Source organism: Paramisgurnus dabryanus, chromosome 23, assembly GCF_030506205.2.
Source record: "Paramisgurnus dabryanus chromosome 23, PD_genome_1.1, whole genome shotgun sequence".
NCBI classification, from domain to species: Eukaryota; Metazoa; Chordata; class Actinopteri; order Cypriniformes; family Cobitidae; genus Paramisgurnus; species Paramisgurnus dabryanus.
This window is the reverse complement of record NC_133359.1, coordinates 5064839-5085341: the sequence shown is the minus strand read 5'-3', so window position 1 is coordinate 5085341 and position 20503 is coordinate 5064839. Positions and strand designations below refer to the sequence as shown.

The 20503-nt window shown below is 36.6% G+C and overlaps 1 protein-coding gene across 2 annotated transcripts; it reads right to left on the bottom strand.

Annotated features, from left to right (window-relative positions):
• Window positions 1-2721: 2721 nt before the first annotated feature.
• Window positions 2722-19737, bottom strand: nap1l4a (nucleosome assembly protein 1-like 4a). Of its 2 annotated transcripts, XM_065292232.1 has the most exons (15): window positions 19644-19737; window positions 19051-19098; window positions 18870-18915; window positions 17952-18111; window positions 17282-17365; window positions 16215-16346; window positions 15098-15169; window positions 14736-14875; window positions 14440-14585; window positions 9224-9240; window positions 8769-8888; window positions 6757-6792; window positions 6622-6672; window positions 6292-6324; window positions 2722-3602 (listed from the first exon to the last, which is right to left on the bottom strand). In XM_065292232.1, the coding sequence occupies exons 2-14, from the start codon at window positions 19082-19084 to the stop codon at window positions 6319-6321; spliced, it is 1044 nt and encodes a 347-aa protein (XP_065148304.1). In that variant the 5' UTR covers window positions 19085-19098; window positions 19644-19737; the 3' UTR covers window positions 2722-3602; window positions 6292-6318. The 2 variants fall into 2 exon arrangements, with proteins under 2 accessions (XP_065148304.1, XP_065148303.1); XM_065292231.1 differs by lacking the exon at window positions 6292-6324.
• Between the last annotated feature and the right edge of the window lie 766 nt (window positions 19738-20503).

Below are 20503 nucleotides of genomic sequence, written 5' to 3'. Positions count from 1 at the left end.
AAAAGATATTCTTAAGGAAACACTCCACTTTTTTCAAAATATGCTCATTTTTTTTAGCTCCCCTAGAGTTAAACATTTGATTTTTACCGTTTTGGAATCCATTCAGCTGATCTCCGGGTGTGGCGCTACCACTTTTAGCATAGCTTAGCACAATCCATTGAATCTGATTAGACCATTAGCATCACGCTCAAATACGACCAAAGAGTTTCACTATTTTTCCTATATTTTAAAACGTGACTCTTCTGTAGTTACATTGTGTACTAAGACCGACGGAAAATTAAAAGTTGCGATTTTCTAGGCCCAATATGTCTAGGAACTATACTCTCATTCTGGCGTAATAATAATCAAGAACTTTGCTGGCGTACCATGGGTGCAGCAGGCGTAATGACTTTACGCAGCGTCTGAAAATAGTCCCCAGCTGTTGAAAGATACCAAGGGGACTGTTTTTGGACGCTAAGTAACCTACAAAAGAGTCAAGTTTTAAATAGGAAAAATGTTGAAACTCTTTGGTAATATTTTAGCACAATGCTAATGGTCTAATCAGATTCAATGGATTGTGCTAAGCTATGCTAAAAGTGGTACCGCCAGACCCGGAGATCGTCTGAATGGTAGGGATGTAACGATTTAACTGCGTGTCCCATTAAAAATGCCTGTCTGAAATCGATTCTGAATCACAAGGCTGCGATTCTTTGTTTCATGCACAGCTTGTGCGTGTACTACGGCATTTGGTCAGTAGGAAGTCCTTATCAATCTAAAATCATTATGAGTGGGAGTCGTTTATAACGTGCATTTAAAAAAGCAACACTCGTTAAATAAAAATCATTCAAAATATTCGTTATTATCATGAAAATACCTGAAACTATTTGAAGAACAGCGTATAAATATTGCTTTAGACATTTCCTGGAATAGCGTTTGTAATGCTACATCTTCTGTGGCACAAAGGGCGTTTCTGCATGAGAGCGCCCCCTGGCGTTCGGATGTGCCGGGATTTCACTGTAATTCATTCATTGAGAAAACGCGCATTTACACGGTTACATCGTTACACCCCTACTGAATGGATTTCAAAACGGTAAAAATCTAATTTAACTCTAGGGGAGCTGAAAAATAAGCATATTTTCAAAACAAGTGGAGTGTCCCTTTAAGTAAATATTTAAGTTCTTGAGAAATTTTCGAGAATTGCACTTAAGAACATTCTTATAAATGTCTTAATTTATCTTACGAATATTGTTATAATTTTTGTGTTAAAGTCCGAGTTGAGTCCGATTTTAAAATGTTTTCTCAGTCAGTTTGTCACACCACAGAAGATAACCACCCATACAAATTTAAATGATAAAAAAACAAGTAAATAAAATAAATGATTAAAATCTTAGAAAAACAGGCAGGATTTACTTCTCTCAAACACTGCTTTCGGCACTAAAACCCCAGCCATTCCCGGGAAATGAAATACTGCTCTTTGGAATACTGCTTCAACCTGAATGGATGTTCGCAATTGTGTTAGGGGCGGGGCCATGCGCGGTGGCTTCAGTGCGTCATCGAGCCACCGTTTTAGCCCCGCCTAAATAATCCTGATCAGAGAAATGGAGGAAAACTGTTTAATGGCGTAACTCCACAATTAAGTAATGCACAGTTCACAGTCTTTGCAACGTGTTTCGGCAATAAATTTCTAATATTTATGTGTTCAGAAACAATTCTCCGAAATGACTTTACATGGACTTTTAAGAACACTTTGGCTGTGGATGCCAGCCATAAGACAAAAAAATAATATATAGGATCCAATATCTCAATTATATCTGCGAAACATCAGTGAGATGAAATAGAGAGCTAATTGAAATTTTTATGATATTTCTCCTGAGAAAAAGACCCAGAAATCTCACAGAGTTTCAGAAGACAACCTGAGCTCATGTTATTAAAGATTTCAATACAAACTCAGACATTTTTCCTCAAATTTAGAAAAATCCAGATTAGTTTAACTATACGATCCACACTCCACAACTCTTTTACAACTTAATGTATTATTTTAATATTGTCCCATTTCTTTTTCTCATTAGCAATTTTATGTAAAACATACAAAACCAAGTTGATACTTTAAGGGCACCTATTATACAAAATCCACTTTTATTTTGTATAAAAGGTGTTTGGACATAAATGTGTGTTGGACACAACCACACTACAAAGAAAAATATCTATTCACCCCTTTTTTTAATCTCCATTAAACCAAAGCAGTCTCATTAGACATGCCGTTTAAATTCTATTAGCATTGTGATGTCACACTGCTAAAGCCCCGCCCACAGACACTGACGGACAGTGTTGTATTAACATAGTTTCTGCCTTCAGTGAGTTGGACGCTGTCTGCTATTTTTTCTGTGCTTCTTTGTGAAATCAGATCTATTTTAACCAAACCATATCTTTTGGTAAGGGAGCAAAGAGCAATAGCTCATTTGCATTTAAAGATACACACAAAAAAACAAATAGAGGCATTTTGAACATGCTATAATAAATGATCGGTGCGCTATTTTGAGCTGAGACTTCACAGAGACATTCTGGACAAACCTGAGACTAATATAACATATTGATAAGATAGACATAATAAGTGCACTTTAAATAAAACCCAACGGAAAGCTCCTCCATATCATATCATGACTTTCCTATGTTATAGGTGGATGCTTTATATCTAAACAAAAGTACGAATAGTGAATGCCTTAGAAAACACCAAAAAAGAAAAAAGGTTTTTGTGGAATTGTCGCACAAAATTTAATAGAATATTTTGTCTATTTTGTACAAAATGAAAACAATGCTGCATTACGAACCCAAGTTTCAGATAAGGCTATGGCTTGCACACAGTTAAAACGGAGAGTAAACCTGCAATGGCTAGAAGATGTGCTTGTTAACGTTAACGTAATACTGTACTTTATTCAATTCTGTTCATGAATGCAAGCAGCTTAACACACAACCACATGGCAAAATAAAAGTCCCGCATTAAGAGTTCACGTGAGGGCGTTGGAAAAGCCCAAATCATTGCTATAACTTTAACACAGTCCACATTGTTTGGCTACCAGTATGCAGAACATCCACTTCAAAAACCCACCGACACCAATCAATATTGTAACAATACAAATAAAAAAAAAACATCCACATGAAAAAGATGGCGATATTATTGGCAAAAAACCCTGAGTGATGCTACAGCCTGGGAGTTCAAACAATCTTAGGGTCGTGTCCAAAATTCAGCTAAGCAGTAAAAACGCGAGGATTTCAAAACATGTGGGATCCTTGCTTGCATTTATAAACCGGCTACGGGCAAACAGTGACTATAAACATTGCATCTGTCCAAAAAATTGTAGTTTTTAATCCACCAATCCCAAAAGTCTGTGACTTATAAATGAAAAACTCAATTGGAGTGCAGAGGTAATCTCTGTCAAAGTAAACAGTAACAGTTGAACATGCATTTTCTAAACAGAATTTGGTTTCCTATTGCATTAGTACAGAGTCTGGTAAGTCCATGAGGAGGTTAAGGCCCGTATCCACATTGTTGTGGCCAGATTTGTGCCGTGACTGCCAGTTGACAATCCTTACTGCTGTTTGCACTCGGCAGGAGGAGGACCCTTCTGAAAAAAATCAGATAGGATAAGATAGGTCAGGCTCTGAGCTGCAGATCGTCATAATTTACCCGGTGATGTCGTAGTTCATAACACATTCACATTTAGGTGAAAAGTAAGACACATGCTTTGTTTAAAGGTGAAGGGTGCAATTTAGGGACCACTAAAAATGGCTTATGTGGTGTTTTTTTGGCTTATAGCTTAAGCTTAAGTTGATGTATGACAAGAGTTACATAACAAATCTATACAAATGTGACCCGGTCTGTGAAACCCAGGCTAAAGTCTAAGATATAAAGGATGATTTTATGTATTAAAACTATAAATTAAAAAAAATGATTTTAGCTTGGTTTTCCCAGGCAGGGTCACGTAAACCTAAATAAAATGTTAAATCTGGGATGACAGGGTACGGAGCCCCTAAGGGGACATGGAGAAAAAATTAAATAAAAAGTTTAGTTTCGTGTGCGCACGTGAAACTAAATGTAAAAAAAAAATTCTGCAACAAAAGTAAGTTAACCCTGACCCAAACCGTGGGGTACTACGCAATGAAAAGGCGCCATTAGAGAAACAATGCGGTGGTGTTTGGTGGCAGAAATCATACACTTCACCTTAAAATGTTCAATGTGTAAAACTGAAATACAAGAATATATTTTCACCTTTATGGGTAATTTAGTGAGGGTGAAAGGGAATGGTTAGTCTGAAATGCCCAGGGGAGACTACAACATCAAGACTACAACAATGTCATTTTCACACTGAGCATGTTTGTTGGAGTCCTATATGTCATTGCCCAGCAAGCAATTTGTGTTTAAAAAATGTATAGATGTCTAACCATAGTTTCGCGTGAGCACGCCAAAGTTTGGCGTGAGCACGCCAAAGTTTCGCGTGAGCACGCCAAAGTTTCGCGTGAGCACGCCAAAGTTTCGCGTGAGCACGTTAAACTAATCTTTACATTTTTTTACTCCAATGTCACCTTAGGTGCTTGGTAACAGGAAGAGTAAATATGACAAACTTTTGATTGTTTCATTCAGCCATTGTTATAATGTCTGGTTGCACACATTTATAAATCTGGGGTGGGAATATCTGTTTGGCAAAACAATGGAAGACGGATGGAGCATCTGAGGCTACTTTGGAAACAAAGATAAGTAGATTACGGTGCATAGTACCCCACGATTTAGGTCAGGTCAGCTCACCTCACTTTGGCTTGGTAAGCTTTTCCATCTAGTTTATTAACACTTTGGAGTGGGAGGGATTACAGGCGTGCTGTTATATTTGCGCTGCCTACTGCTGTGACATCATACATGTGAGAGCGTCGTTGTAAATTACCATACATTTATTTATTTCTAAGTCCACCACAAAATTAAAATAGATGTTTGCAAATCACGTTTATCACTACCTCGGCCTTACATGACAGTTTCTGTACAAACACCCGTGGTGTCAGTAGACGCGCTCCGCTGAGCCTCATTTAAGATGCATTTAAGCATCAAATGTGCCGCCACAAACTGCAAGTCTGGGAAACAAAACTGGTATGGTGTTCCTGATTCTCAACCTGTGGATGTTTTTAATCACTAAAAGGGAGTTTGGGAACTTACAGCAAAGCCCAGATGACAACAGGTTTACTTGAGACAGCACAAGCTAGCATGAAGGTAAAGCTAATCTTTACATTATAGCAATGACGCTGATGGTGACGATTTACGCAGGCCAGTCAGTTCTCTACAGTGTTTTCGCGTCATGTTTATCAGCTCGGGCCCTTGGAACCCCAACCAAGGTGGTACTAAAAAAAGTATTGGGTACTACGTACTGTACCCAGCGGAAAAGCCCTCAAAAGTAAGCTGACCCCGACCCAAACCGTGGGGGTACTACGCAACGAAAAGGCGCCATTAGAGAAACAATGCGGTGGTGTTTGGTGGCAGAAATCATACACTTCACCTTAAAATGTTCAATGTGTAAAACTGAAATACAAGAATATATTTTCACCTTTCTGGGTGATTTAGTGAGGGTAAAAGGGAATGGTTAGTCTGAAATGCCCAGGGGAGACTACAACAATGTCATTTTCACACTGAGCATGTTTGTTGGAGTCCTATACGTCATTGCCCAGCAAGCAATTTGCGTTTAAAAAAAATGTATAGATGTCTAACCATAGCCCAAGAATAAATTAAATAAATAAATAAAACAATAGATCACTGTTGACTTTGCTTACATGGAATATCATACATCTTGCTTACAAGTTATTTTTGCAAAACTGACATGTAACCAAGTTTATTTTGGCTAGAAGTGGGTTACTCATAGCAGGACTAAGACTAAGTGAAATGACGGCTATTGCTTGCTGGGTGGTCTGTTTTATTTACAGTCCTATGATTGAAAATGTGAAATGCACTGCGAGTACCACCAGAAGCTATTTATCAAAACCTGAAATCTAAAAATTATATATGAACACAGTGGTTGTTATGCATATATCTGATAATATTCATGTGGTATTACAAGACATAAACAATTGAGTTGAATTGATTTTACAATAACAACAAACTCAGTACTGAGGTTCACATAAACCGAACTCCAACTGACTAGAATGTGGTTGATTGGTGACTTTCACGCTAATCGAATCTCCCGTGTGAAAGTGACATAGGAGAATGACAAATAACTAATATAAAAACAGGTAAAGGACAGGTGAAAAGGGGGCCACATTCCCTCGGGGGTCTCTTACCTAGAAACGCATGAAGTGAGAAATGAATTAAGCCTGTAATAAGGACGACACAGATTTACACATCAGGCATGCCACTGTTTATGAACCATCATACAAGTTATAAACAACCTTAATTCAACCCACATCTACTATAATGGCTGGCCAAATTATTAGGAAATAATTAGACAACTACAGTGCATGCAGCTTTGTCTGTCTCAGAGACTCGATTGAAAAGCATAAGTTAAGATGTTATAATCTGTAGTCAATCAAATTCATTAAAAGAGGATCATTGAATGTCAGTGGAGCAAAATGCATGACGGAGATACATAGGTTTTAAAAGGAAAAACTCACCTTGGGGTCAATATCTCCCTCTTCCTCCTCTTCACCTTCCTCACCCATGTCCTAAATGAGACATTTTGATCTGTCTTAGGTCATTTTTATCTAGAAAATTAACTTTATTCTTGGCTAATGAATTGGGATTCTTACCTCCTCTTCTCCCTCTTCAAGATCCTCCTCTTCAAACTGTACCAAAACAACATAAATATGATTACATAAACACAATTTTCATAAATGTGATAAACTATACGTTGTTTGTTTGTTTCAGACTGTTTTGCTGTTGACATAAAATATAAAAGTGATGCTACTATTTGATATTTTGTTTTGGTCTATACGTTTTTAAACAACTAGCGCAGACGCGCTACCAGCATCACGAGTTCGATTCCCGGCTTGGCACCCCTTGCTGTACTTTCCTGTCCTCTCCTTACTGTCTATCAGTAGATGCGTATCCATTAAAGATTTGCGCTAAACTATAGTGTTATTTTCTTAATGTCAACAAAAAACTTGCGCAAAATGTCAGCATTTCCAATAACGGATGTTATGCGACTAAAATGTCGTTTTTTTTTCAGTATCACAATAAGTAGAGATGCACCAATGTATCGGCCGGCGATATTTATCGGCCGATTTTTGATGAATTTGAAACCATCGGCATATAGGCAACAGCGCGAGAAAGGCCGATACCGATTGTTTATTAATTAACCGCATAAAGGCAATGAGTTGCATGTCTGTTGCATAATCCAGAATTTTTAACAATAATTATCAAAATAATTAAATACTTCCCAAAACAAAATAAGTTGTATAAATTATAGTTTGTCAGACGTGCGATGAGGGAAAAAATAAATCACGTAGTTAATCTCGCGAGATTACTCACATTGGCCAGAAGTTGTCTGTTTAAATCGGTATCAGCCCAAAAAATTCTATCTGTGCATCCCTAACGATAAGCAATTCCAAAAACCATGGTGACAGGTTTTTTTTCGACTTTATGCGGCGCCGCGCAGAACGACATCGAAATACCACAAGTGCAACTCGATATCATACAGAGCAGTCGACTCCCAAACAGAGATGCTCACAAGTCTCTGAGCTCGAGTCCGAGTCAAGTCTGAAGTCTCTGGGCTCGAGTCCAAGTCAAGTCTCAAGTCTCGTTGTAACGCGAGCGAGCTCATCAGACGTTTCCTAAAAATAAACATTGTACACGAGTCGCGCACCTCGAGTCTGAGTCTAGTCTGTAGTCTTTGAGGACGAGTCTCAAGTCGAGTCTTAAGTCACTGTGTGTGCGACATAAGTCCCCATCTCTGCTGCCAAATCGCTCGTGGTATTTTGATATCATGCACTTGTCGGCTCGTCGCGTAAAGTCGAAAACACCAGTGGTGATCCAATATAAGCGGGTGCCCGCAGTCACCCACGGTTACGAGTCATCCAAAAATATTTTTTATGATATTCAGGTAGCGGTCAATCGGGTTGTTTGAAAAAAGATGCCAATTAACTTTTTTAAACAATTACTACTTGTAAAAATATGCACAATTGTAAAAAAATTATTTTGGCGGTCCGAGCTGCAGGCGGGTTAGTTGAAAACATCGCTCGGGTGCAGGTTGTTTATACATTGACCCGCGCATCACTGGAACACACCCCTTCTGTCTTGTCCTCAAACCAAACATACTGTACTATTTTAAAAGAATGATCATGTGACTTTTAACCACGTCAAGTGACCTGTAAATATGAAAAAAATCCATGGCAGATTTTCGATATTTTTTTTAATTGCCTGAAAAAACTGAATGCAAAAAGTTTTTGAGTTTATGCGAAATTGCCATGTTTTCATCGGACACATTTTCAATTTGCCATTTAAATTTGCACAATTTAAAGGGTACGTAAACGCAGCTAGTTAAAGGCGAAAAGGCAAAAAAATAGCGTTGAAAATTGAAAAAACTTTATGGCCTCTCACAAACGATTTTTATAACTAAATTTTAAAATTTTGTAACATGCTTTGCTGAAATAGCTGTGTAACCCCTAGCTGTGTGTCCAAAATTCAACAGTTCCTCTGATTTAAATAATATGACTTCAACATATGTACTAAATAAAAACAAAATCGAGATGCAATTTTACATAGCTATACCACCCAGCTCTAGTTTCTACATATTATTATACGGTAAAGACAGAAAACGCACACTATCATCATCATCCAAGGCTTCTCCTGTAAAATAAAGCACTGCTTTAGGGATGATCCTCTCTCTGAAGAAGTGTCCGGTCTCAAAGTCTGAAGCTAAAGTGAAGTCCAAATCTTCATCCTGGACAAAACAAATAAACAACATGACTGTTAGTAAATCACTGAACTGACATGAAAGTGACTCATAACATTTCAGAATAACTATTATGTGAAAGTTCTCCTTATGCAATGCTATGGCATTAAAAACGTCAAACATCCGTTTAGATGGAGGTGTAATGTGCTAAAATCATTGTGCAACGTTAGATGTTTCTATACGAACCTCACGCATATTTTCTCGTATGTGACGTATTTTGTAAACTTAAGAGAGGAGGGTTGTGATGTGTGTTTGAGTGGGTTACAGTGACTGCTATTAGGATGACTCAAATATTTACAAACATGCATACAAACGTCACTTACCATTCCATCAGGCGTCGCTACAAAAAGAAAAAAAGAAAAAATATACATTAATATGGGCATGAAAACATTTTTATGTAGCATAGTGCGTAAAAGTAAACACTACACATTAATAGATTTTCAAAATACCAACAAAAATTTTCATTTTGTGATAAACGGGGACCAGATTCTTAAAAAGATGTGTGACATTGAATAAGACTAACTTATTATTATTCTTTTTAAGAAGAACCTGATCAAAGCCAGTACCAAATATCCATTCATTTAAACAAAGCATTGCATTATTCATCTACGGCTCGATTTGCATCATTCCTGGCATATTAAGTGAAACACCTACAAAGGGAATGTTGTGGAAAACACCACAGTTAAAGAAAAAATTCCACACGGATCCGGTGATACCGCTTCTGACCGTAAATGATCCATTTTCCCACAGTCTCCTTACAAGCAAGACAGCATTCCTAACATCGGCCTATCAAAGCGTTAAACTAAAAAAAGAGCGCAATGCGGCTTTTTAAAAAATGCAAAGCATTCAGTGTAGCAAAAGGTGAATGAAGTGCAGCAAATACAATGATATGATTGACGGTTGGAGATAATTCAACTGACATTCCCTCGTAGGAGTGAAAATTATTATAGCAAGCATTAATGTTAGACCTTTAAGAAAAACACAGAAAGTAAGGAACGACAGGTATGATAACTAGATAGTCGATACTTTTGAGAAGTCTGCAATTTGATATGCTGAATCTAAAACCTCATTACATACCAACATTTTACCTTAAAGTCTTACATTAAGACCAATACATAAAACTATTGCAAAACGACTGATTCTTTTAAATCGATTTGTTTGAAACAATTCAGTCACCAAGCGAATCAATCAGAGCTTAGTGAATCACTAGGATTACTTTTCGTTCCATAAGGTGCGTTTCCATTACCCTTTGAATTGCACAAATTGAGATTGCGAACTGAAAATACGACCAATGAAAACACGACAATTTCTATTGGCCGCTCTTTGAATTTACAATGTCAATTTGCGCAATTTGAAGTGTAATGTAAACGCAGCTATTGACTTCCATTCATACACATGCGAATGTGTCAAACTCAGATATCCCAGCTTGTGTGAATATATTATTCTTATTAAGATATTTATTTATATTATTGTTAATTGTAAATGAACACATTAGCTGCTATGTTGTATTTAATTAATTTAATATTTTTATAAAATAAAAATTTAATAATTATTTTCTTTAATCATCCAATTATTAAAAACCTCAAAAATTGTGGCCATCTAAAATGTTTGGTTGAGATATCAGGATAGCTCGATCTCAACGTCATTTTGAGTCAGGAAAAACCCTGCAGTTGGGAACGATTTGGAGGTAGAAGAGAGTTTGACATAACTTCAACACGCGTAAAGATTAGTACTTGAAGGATTAGTCAATTTTCTTAAAAATAAAATCCAGGTAATTTACTCACCACCATGTCATTCAAAATGTTGATGTCTTTCTTTGTTCAGTCGAGAAAAATGATGTTTTTTGAGGAAAACATTCCAGGATTTTTCTCATTTTAATGGACTTTAATGGACCCCAACACTTAACAGTTTTAATGCAGTTTAAAATTGCAGTTTCAAAGGACTCTAAATGATCCCAAACGAGGCATAAGAGTCTTATTAAGCGAAACGATTGTCATGTTTGGCAAGAAAAATAAAAAATTTTCCTTTTGAACTACAACTTCGCTTCCTCCGGTCGTGTGACGCACCAGCGCGACCTCACGTATTACATCATCACGTCAAGAGGTCACGAATGACGTATGCGAAACTACGCCCCAGTTATTAGTTATTGTACAAGTGTGGAGAAAGAGGACCGTTCCGATGTTGTTGTATGTCGAATGATACTTATTAATGTCTTTGTGTCTGTTTATGGTTTAAAATGGTCCGCAAATGTGCATTTCATATATGTAACGTGACCTTTCGACGTCATTACACAATTATGTGAAGTCGCGCTGACGAGTCAAGCAGCCAGAAGAAGACGAGAAGTTGTGGTTTAAAAGTGCATATTTTTATTTTTCTTGCGAAAATGACAATTGTTTTGCTAGATAAGACCCTTATGCCTAGTTTCGTTTAGAGTCCTTCGAAACGGCAATTTTAAACTGCATTAAAACTGTTAAGTGTTGGGGTCCATTAAAGTCCATTTAAATAAGAACAATTCTGGATTGTTTTGTCAAAAAACATAATTTCTTCTCAACTGAACAAAGAAAGCCATCAACATTTTGGATGACATGGTGGTGAGTAAATTATCTGGATTTTTTTTAAGAAAATGGACTTATCCTTTAAATTCGCCCATCATTCTTTAATGCAAAAGTTAGGAATTGCAGGTTTAATAAAAGAAATCAATGGTCACGTTATGCTGCTTTGAGAGGATTTGTAAAGTAACAATGAACAAAAAATTTGCGTCAACTACCCAATAAGTGACATTTTTAAGTGTTTATTATTATGAATGCTTATACGGCCTGCTGCCAGTGAATTCACAACTCGTCTAAAGTCTGGTTATTAATAACTGAAGAAGCATTAAGGAGTGGCAAGACGTCAGTAGACGTCTGCTGTAACAACTGAAAGTATTTTTCAACAAACCAGATGAATGAGTACCTTAACACACAGGTTGTGAAAACGTTTTGAATCAGTGACGCTACTTTAACCACCACACACACCTTCACACCTTCAGCCAATCACAACACAGGTCAATGACCTTTATGTGTTCTCCTCCTCCCATTTAAAATTCATTAGTAATATTCAACCTTTCCCTCAGATGTATACATTTAAATATTAAACCAAACGAGATATTTGGCAACCAAATCTGGATTGTTAAAGTAAACTCTACTAATCAAAAAGACATTCATGGGCTGTTATAAAAACAAATAAAGGTAGGGTGTAACAACAATCTAGATGTTGCTTTAGTAGGTCAAATTAGATGATGTATATTAAACTGTATTGTATGTATTGAAGTTAAGCTGTCAATTCAAAAAGGTGTCTTTTTTTAAATGCAATTATTATACAGATTTCTAAAGTGTAAATGTAACTGGCAGACACTTTTTAAACCATAGAGACCTACACTGATCAGATGTATTATAGGACAAACATTTAATTCATTCATGCAACCCCTGGGTTTAAATCCATGTCCCTGTACCAGTTAGGCTCAACAGAATTAAATGAAAAATTGGAAGTCATCGATTTAAAACAATATGATGTGTACAAATGTACACGTATCCAATAAACCAAAAACACTTACATTTGAACGAAGCTTAAAGGGATAGTTCACCCAAAAATAAGAGAATTAAATTCTGTCATTATTTAATCATCCTAAAGTTGTTACAAACTTATACATTTCTTCAAGCAGGAAACAGAAGCACCATTGGCTTCCATAGTAGAAAAGAAAAATAGTATAGCTTAAAAACGACATTGCTCAAAAAATTTACAGCAAAACAAAGACATTTATACTCGTTTACATCTTGAGAGAGAGTAAATGATAATATAATTTTAATTTTTTGGGTGAACTATCCCTTAAACAGATGATTAAGCTTTCTGAGGCCCAACATTGCGCCTCATACAAAAAGTTATGTGTCGGGCATAGCTGCTATTGCTTTACAAAAAAAAAGTGTGTGGTGCCCTCTACTGTCCATGAATTTTTCTTTCAAGATTTTAAATCATTTCCCAAAATAAGACAAATCTCACAAACTCTGAATATCAAGAATCAAAGTTTTTTTCATGTCATGTGTCAACATAACAGATGTTTTGGTTTCTTATAAACAGCCGTACAAAAGAATTTATAAGATCCACCCCTTACGATAACAACTAAACACAAAGGTTGTGAAACAATAGGAAAGACAATACATCTTAATGTCTTAAATCCTCTTCACTTAAAGGGGCTGAATGTAACTTATTACTTAAAAAAATCTTTAAGATAGAGTTTTCATTTGTATATTTATGAGGCAACCATAATGTAATAGAAAGAATGACACCTTGAGTGTCCTCCACGGTTGTCTCTATCAGCCTGTAGGCTCTTTTCTGTTTGAAGGAGTCGGGTCCGAATTGGCGCGAAATTCAAAATGTGACGTCATGCGCGTGCTCGTCTATCTGGGCGTTCCATATAGACGCGTACGGCAGTCATTAGTAAACAGCGGCAATCGCTAGCATGTTTCAAATGGACTCTGTAGACGGAAAGAAGCGACCAACTTCCAGCACAATCCAGACACTTATGGAAACTCCTCGTAAGTTAAAAAAAAATCCTTATCTAGTGCGGCCAAAATAGTGCGTGAACGGGCGTCGGGGAAGAGACAAGATTAAACATGGGATTGGCATTTGATTCTTGGAGGGAGCTCCGGTCAGCGCTGGGTATGAAAACAGACCTTGAGCAGGTTTCCTTTTTACTGCAAAGGTAAAACATAGTTACAGGGCATCTGTAATATATTATGTTATTGTTTTTGTGGTGTAATGCTAACGATAGCATTTATTTTGTGGTGTAATGCTAACGATAGCATGTAGCAAAGGACCGTTTCAAAAGTTACTTTCTTATATGAATTATCTTTATTCAGAGCACGAGTGCATTAAGATTGTGAGTGTCGGGAGTGTGTTTTACAGTGTCGTGTTACAAAACTTTTAGAAGTAGACTTCTGTTGAAAATATAAAGTAGCACTGCAACATTTTGCTAAAATATGGTCTGTCAAACAATAACCTTACAGTACTGTAACTTTTCTTACATTTGTAAACATGCTGGTGAATCTCAATGAGCTGTCTGTGGTTGCTATGGCAACTCTGGTTGTTGTGGTCATGCTCGTACGAGTGTGCCCACCGAGAACGAGCATGAGACTGGCTGCAGTTTCTTTAACGGCCACTGGTGTCAGTAACGGTTAGAAATTTCTCAACTTACGGACAGCCCCTTTAAGTCAAAATAATTTAGAACAATAAGATCAAGATTACTCATAACAAGTGAAAAGTGAAAGTTATAATAGCTTGGGAGGATGCAGTGTTTTTTAGATGTTAATCTTTTGTTGCTCATCTGAATTTATCTTCATCACAGTCATCCTTTGCTACCAATAAATACTTTGTATTTTTATAAAGCCTGAAGTATGGAATGCTGCTCGGCTTGAATGCAGACTGTGGGAAAATAGATCTCTTACGGTCAAACCCAAACTATTAAAACTAATTTAATTCCCCATGTTAGTGCTGTTTAACTCACGCTTAACAGGACTGAAGAAGTTAAAGAAGGAATCCTGCGGGACTTCTTTGGTGACCGTCCGAATGGTCCCTCTTCCTTTGTGCTTCTGTTTCTTTTTAACAACCTTGACCGTCACGTCTTTACCTTTATGCCAATCGATCTTACAACTGAAACAATAAGTAAAACGAAAGATACATAATTTTTTCGATAATCATAGTATCAGAGTTTTTCGTTCGATACCATAAAAGTATCGTCGTTCGGTACCCAGCCCTATATTGCAATGCCCCACCTGATGAACTATAGGAACTTGCACTCACCCCTCACAGTCCACAATCTCCGGGCCCTCAAAAGATAAAGGATCTGCTGCGTCCGGCTCCGATTTCATCTTGTAGACTTTAGTGAGAACTGTGTTAGTGAAGTAGCTGTTGGGCTCAAAGTGGAACTCTAACGTGAAACTCTGTTTTCAGACAAACGTTGAAAATTAGGGATCTGTACATTTAAAAATGCTGCACACATATACGACCCTGTCTGTAAAATCCAGGCTAAAGTTTGATTTCAATATTAAAGATATCAAGGTTATATTTTCACACGTGTAGGATGATTTTATGTAGAAACTGTCCATCACAATAAAGCTGGGTTTTCACAGTCAGGGTCAAAACAATGACTTAGGATTACAAACCATTGGCTGTCCGTGTTCAGAAAATTTCACAGTGATGTCCTGCAAGTGTTTTAGGATCGGTTCATCGTGCTCCTACGTGAAACAAAAACAGTCTGTTTTAGGGATCTTGGTTGAATGGTTAAACTAAAAAACTGGCAACCAATCTGAACAGTTATTTTAGCTTAAATCATACTATAGATGTAACAAGGTTGTCTGGAGCCAAGTAAACTACCTAGACAGCAGAATATAGTATGACGTGGTCACTGTACATCAATACAAAGACTTCTTTTTCTATGAGCTTCCTGTTTCCTATGATTTCCAGTGTAAACCACATTAACCCTTCATGCACTGGGTCAAAGCACTCAATTTTTGTAAATCATAAAGTGAACTGACACAAAATCAGTCTTTTCTTATAACACGCACAGTTACATTTAATATTATTATTATTATTATATGAGATACGCAATGAAAACCTGATATACACATACACGTGTGTCCGCACAACTCAACAAATAACAACTAGTTAACTAAAAAACAAGCACAATTAAAAGCACATTATGTAAGATTTTGCATCAAAATATGCAAAAACTACTAGCGCTGTTATATATTTCGTTCACATGTGTACTTATCATAAATGTTTTCAACAATGCTTGAATCCAAAGAATTTGCAGTTTTAAAAACCATAGTGTGGTTTATCAGTGGTGTCATGTCTAGGTTATGCTCGTAAGGTTATCCTTGTGTTTGACTATGCAGCACCAGGCAGATCAATCTTTATATGATATCATGGTATAGCAAAAAGCAGTACTATTGAGTTGATCTTGCCAGATGTCATACGCCAATTGGTTTTGCAGCACTGTATGTGGAAGTAGTGGTGTAGCATCTAGCAACACCCTTTATTGTTTCCATCAAGCCACTTTGTCTGCTTACTATGGTTATCTTTGTTTCATTATGTCATCTATGAACTTGATTTCCAATTGACCATGGAGGTAAAAACTACAACTCCCTCATTCCAAACTCTGTCACTGTATCATCAAGCTGCGACTTTGTTTTTGTATGGCGACCTCTAGTGGTAAAATGTATATTGTGCATTTAAAGTAAAGATTTTTAAAACCAAATTAGGGTAAATATAAACACTCACTTGCAGCATTTCACTGAGCATATCCACATGTCTAAAGATGGTGAGCCAGAATTCCGGGATTCCTTTCGGATCAACGGCACCATCTGAATCTGCCTGCTTTTCTTCCAAAGCAACTTTCTTTTTTAAATCCTCCTAAAGATGAATCAGTTTATTGTTCCCAGCCTTATTCTAATACTCATAGGCAATCATTGCATTTTCAGCAGTGAGTCTTGTTCCATACACACGGAATGATCATTTAGGGGACTCACTCCTGTATTTAAAGGAAAACACCACCGTTTTCAATATTTTACTATGTTTTTACCTCATTTTAGACTAATTAATACCTACCTTTTTTCAATGCGTGCACTTGATCTTTGTACAGCACGTCGTGAATGTGTTAGCATTAAGCCTAGCCCCATTCATTCCTTAGGATCCAAACAGGGATGAATTTAGAAGACACCAAACACTTCCATGTTTTCTTTATTTAAAAGACTTTTACATGAGTAGTTACGAATAAGTATGGTGGCACAAAATTTAATTACATCATCACTCCTGACTACTCCCCCCTCTCGCTCAAACTCCTGTCAATATTAAAATATAGTTCTCATTTTTTATTCACTAAAAAAACGCCACTTTTTATTTTGTGCCACCATACTTACTCATGTATCTACTCATGTAACAGTCTTTAAATAGAGAAACATGGAAGTTTTTGGTGGCTTCTAAATTCAGCCCTGTTTGGATCCTAAGGAATGAATGGGGCTAGGCTAAATGCTAACACATTCACAACACGCTGTACAAAGATTGTGCACGCATTGAAAAAAGATAGGTATGTATTAATTTGTCTAAGTTAAGGTAAGAACATAGTAAAATATTGAAAAAACAGTGGTGTTTTCCTTTAAAAGGGGCTGTCACTCCGGAAACTTTGCAGTGTGTACCATTACGAGTTTTAAAATGAGAAGCTTAATAACCCATAACCAACTTTACACAGAAAAGTCTGCTGAGAAGGCAAAATGCTTTAAATGCTTCAAATATTGAATCCACAAAATATTTTATGATGTTTTAGTTCATCAAGTTTAATGTGAACTTACTGCAAGATCCTCATCCTCTTTGTCACTTTGCCACTCACATTCCTCTTCTGTTGGTTCAACAGCACCGGTTACGATCTCTCGTCTCTGGAAATAAAAGCAGACTTATGACTTGTAAAGTTGGGGGAGATCAATTGACATCAGCATCAGTGAGAATTGGCTGTTGACACAATTTCCGAGATGCAAGATAACTTTCTTCGTTAACTATTTTAAAGTAAACACGGACATCTCATAAAATACAAAACAAATTATCTTTTTTATATTTGACCGTGACACATAACCGACACGCAAACCCTTTAAGGTTGAAAGTGGGATCATTTTCACACTTTCCAAAAGGAATGCCAACTTCACTTCAAATGCACTGTGGTTAAGTACAACTATTAGCATGTCCCCAACCAAGGAAATGGTCAGGCGTGAGTGAGCGCAGCTGGCCATTCGTTTTGGTGGTTTGAATCTGGCACTTAAATGATGACAGTACAGGCCAACGCAAGGCTTGACAGTCAACAGTCGTGCGGAGAAAAAGCAGCTATAGCAACAGAAGCTATTTGTAGTGCACATGATCGATTTAGGGAGCTCATACAGGTTTGTGAAACAATTTCGTAAACCAGCTCTGCTCTGAAGTCGAGCATGTTTAAACAGAAATGTAGGTATTACACAAAACCATTTCGCATACCTTGTCAAAGATGGGCTTGTAGAGCGCAGCGTACTTCCTCTCTAGTTCATGGACTTCCTCGTAAAACTTTGCCTCGGTGTTGGCACTCTGGAGCTGAAGTCTCTTCAGGGCATAAACTCTTCTTTTCACACTCTTGGGCAGGAGGCTAAAATTCTGTGCTCTAGCAAAGTAACGGTATCATAAATGAATAGCGTATTGTGAAGAAAACCTTACAAATGTTTACAATAAAACAAGTTTATAAATGTTTACAGTTATGAGCTGTATAGATGTGTAAAGGCCACCTAATATGGTATTTTTTAAAGATGTAATATTAGTGTCAGGCATCTCCAAATTTGGTTTGTGAAGTTTCGCCATATTGAAAACAAAGGTACAATTTTGGGTGTGCCATTTTTGCGTGACCCTCTGTAATTGCAAATGAGCAGAGCTATCCTCCGTTTACTGTTATCAATACCAAACATACACCATTTATGATAAGACAATCAAGATATTTTATTTGTTCTTAATGAAAGTGCGGTAATGAATTATGTAAAGATTTTTTTATATAAAAATTATGATCCAACAGTGGTCTTTGGATGGTCGTGGCATTTGTGGGTGTCTGCGCAAAGGCCAACAGCTTGCCCCATGAGACTCCTAAGGTTTTCAAGGCATTTAAAAAATGGAGTGGGCAGATTTTTATCATTTTGAAGGGTTGTCTACACAGACAATGATGTTCAAACAACATATTAAAGTACATTTCTCATATTACATGACTTATAAATAGATTAAAATAGATGAACTAACCACTTTAATATTAAACATAAGAACTCATTTGAAACTTACGTGCAGTTAAAAAGCTCAACCCTAGTTTTTAATGTTTCATTTTTTTGTTTTTCTTTACCACATTAGTTATCAAAGCAAAATTGATAAATGGCAACCAACCTTTCATCTTCACATTCAGACTGTGAAACTTTATTGTCTCCTTTGCCTTTTAGTGAAAGAAAAAAAGGAAGCAATTACTTAAACATAATAAAAATCAAAACTTAAAATGCTAAATATATATTTATATAATGTAAATCATATTTCAAGTCTGAAAAATTATTATTACCCGAATATCACATACCTTTGGCTTCATTCTTTTCATTTTTTCTATCCATTTTCTTCTCCTCAGCTATTTTGCAAAGACAAAGTGCTTACATTTAAGGCCTGTGTAATGCTTTCCCTTACGCATTAATTTCCATTTAAAAACTTGCAAAAATATGCATTAATAAAGTCATGGCCGAGTGTGACTAACATCAGTGAAACTTAAAATAAAAGACACAGTAGTAGTTTGAATAACAAGCACGTCTCTGACAAATGGACCTGTCAATCATATTTTACACGTTGGTATTCCTCACAGTACATGAAAGTGCCGACATGTTAACTTATTTAATCAGTTTAAAATATAGTATAGTAATCAACAATAATTTACAACATCAGTCGCAATGCTTGTTGCTGTCACAGAGTGCTGTCATGCAAGTGTTAAATGCCCCGTGCACATGTACACCCTGCATATGTTAACTGTCAACACCTCAACAGTCAGTGCCAGCGATTAACATTAAAATCTCAATATAAAGTTGTTATAACGGACTAGAAACCACTTAAATTATTTCAAAAACACAATTTGAACGCATCAATCTTTATTCGCGACAACAATAAATCTTTTCTTTGACTTACCTCCACGTTACAGTCCACACCGACCACACGCTTTTAGCAGACGGAGAAGTGCGATGGCACGTCCCACTATCCTCGTCTCTCATTGGACAACTGACTGTCACAAGCCACACGGGAAGGCCAATCAGAGATGAGTGTCTGTATCGCAGGGCCTCATTGGTTGCGACAGACTCATGACGTTAAAAGAGCGCATGTTGCAGTGCGTACTGTGTAGCGTACTCGCATTTTTGTTATTAAAGAGTGTTTAGCGGCAAACAAACCAATTTGAGTCAAAATTATAACAATTAATAAATATATTTTATCTTAATATAGATAACATATATTTATATTTCTGAGCTGTATATAATGGTAAGATTTTCTAACATGAGCAAATAAGCTTGATGTTTCAGTTTATAAACTTATAACGGTTTATAGCTTATTCAGGACCAGCTACAGTAGCAAAGTACCAAATTTGTGCTTTCATACGTGCAAAACAGAAGCGCCAACTGTATTCCCATTTATTGTAAACTTTTAACAACTTTTTACAATTACACACATTTAAGCATTTACTGCACTGTTTATTGAAAATGCCTATAAAATAATCGGATCAGAATAAAAATGTACGCTTATTTTATAATATGTATTGTATTAGTGATGTAATATTTATTCCGACACTATGTCAATACATGCCATTTATATTATTTAACAAATCATCAAATATGCTGAACACAACTACATAAAACAAGGTACAGATTATGCACATAATACAGATAAGCAGTCTAATAAGTCAGTACGGACCATGTTTATTTATCTCTCTTGTGCTTTCGATACCTTTGGGACTGGTTGTACCTAGCCACGAGTAAAAACACTTCGCAAAAACACTT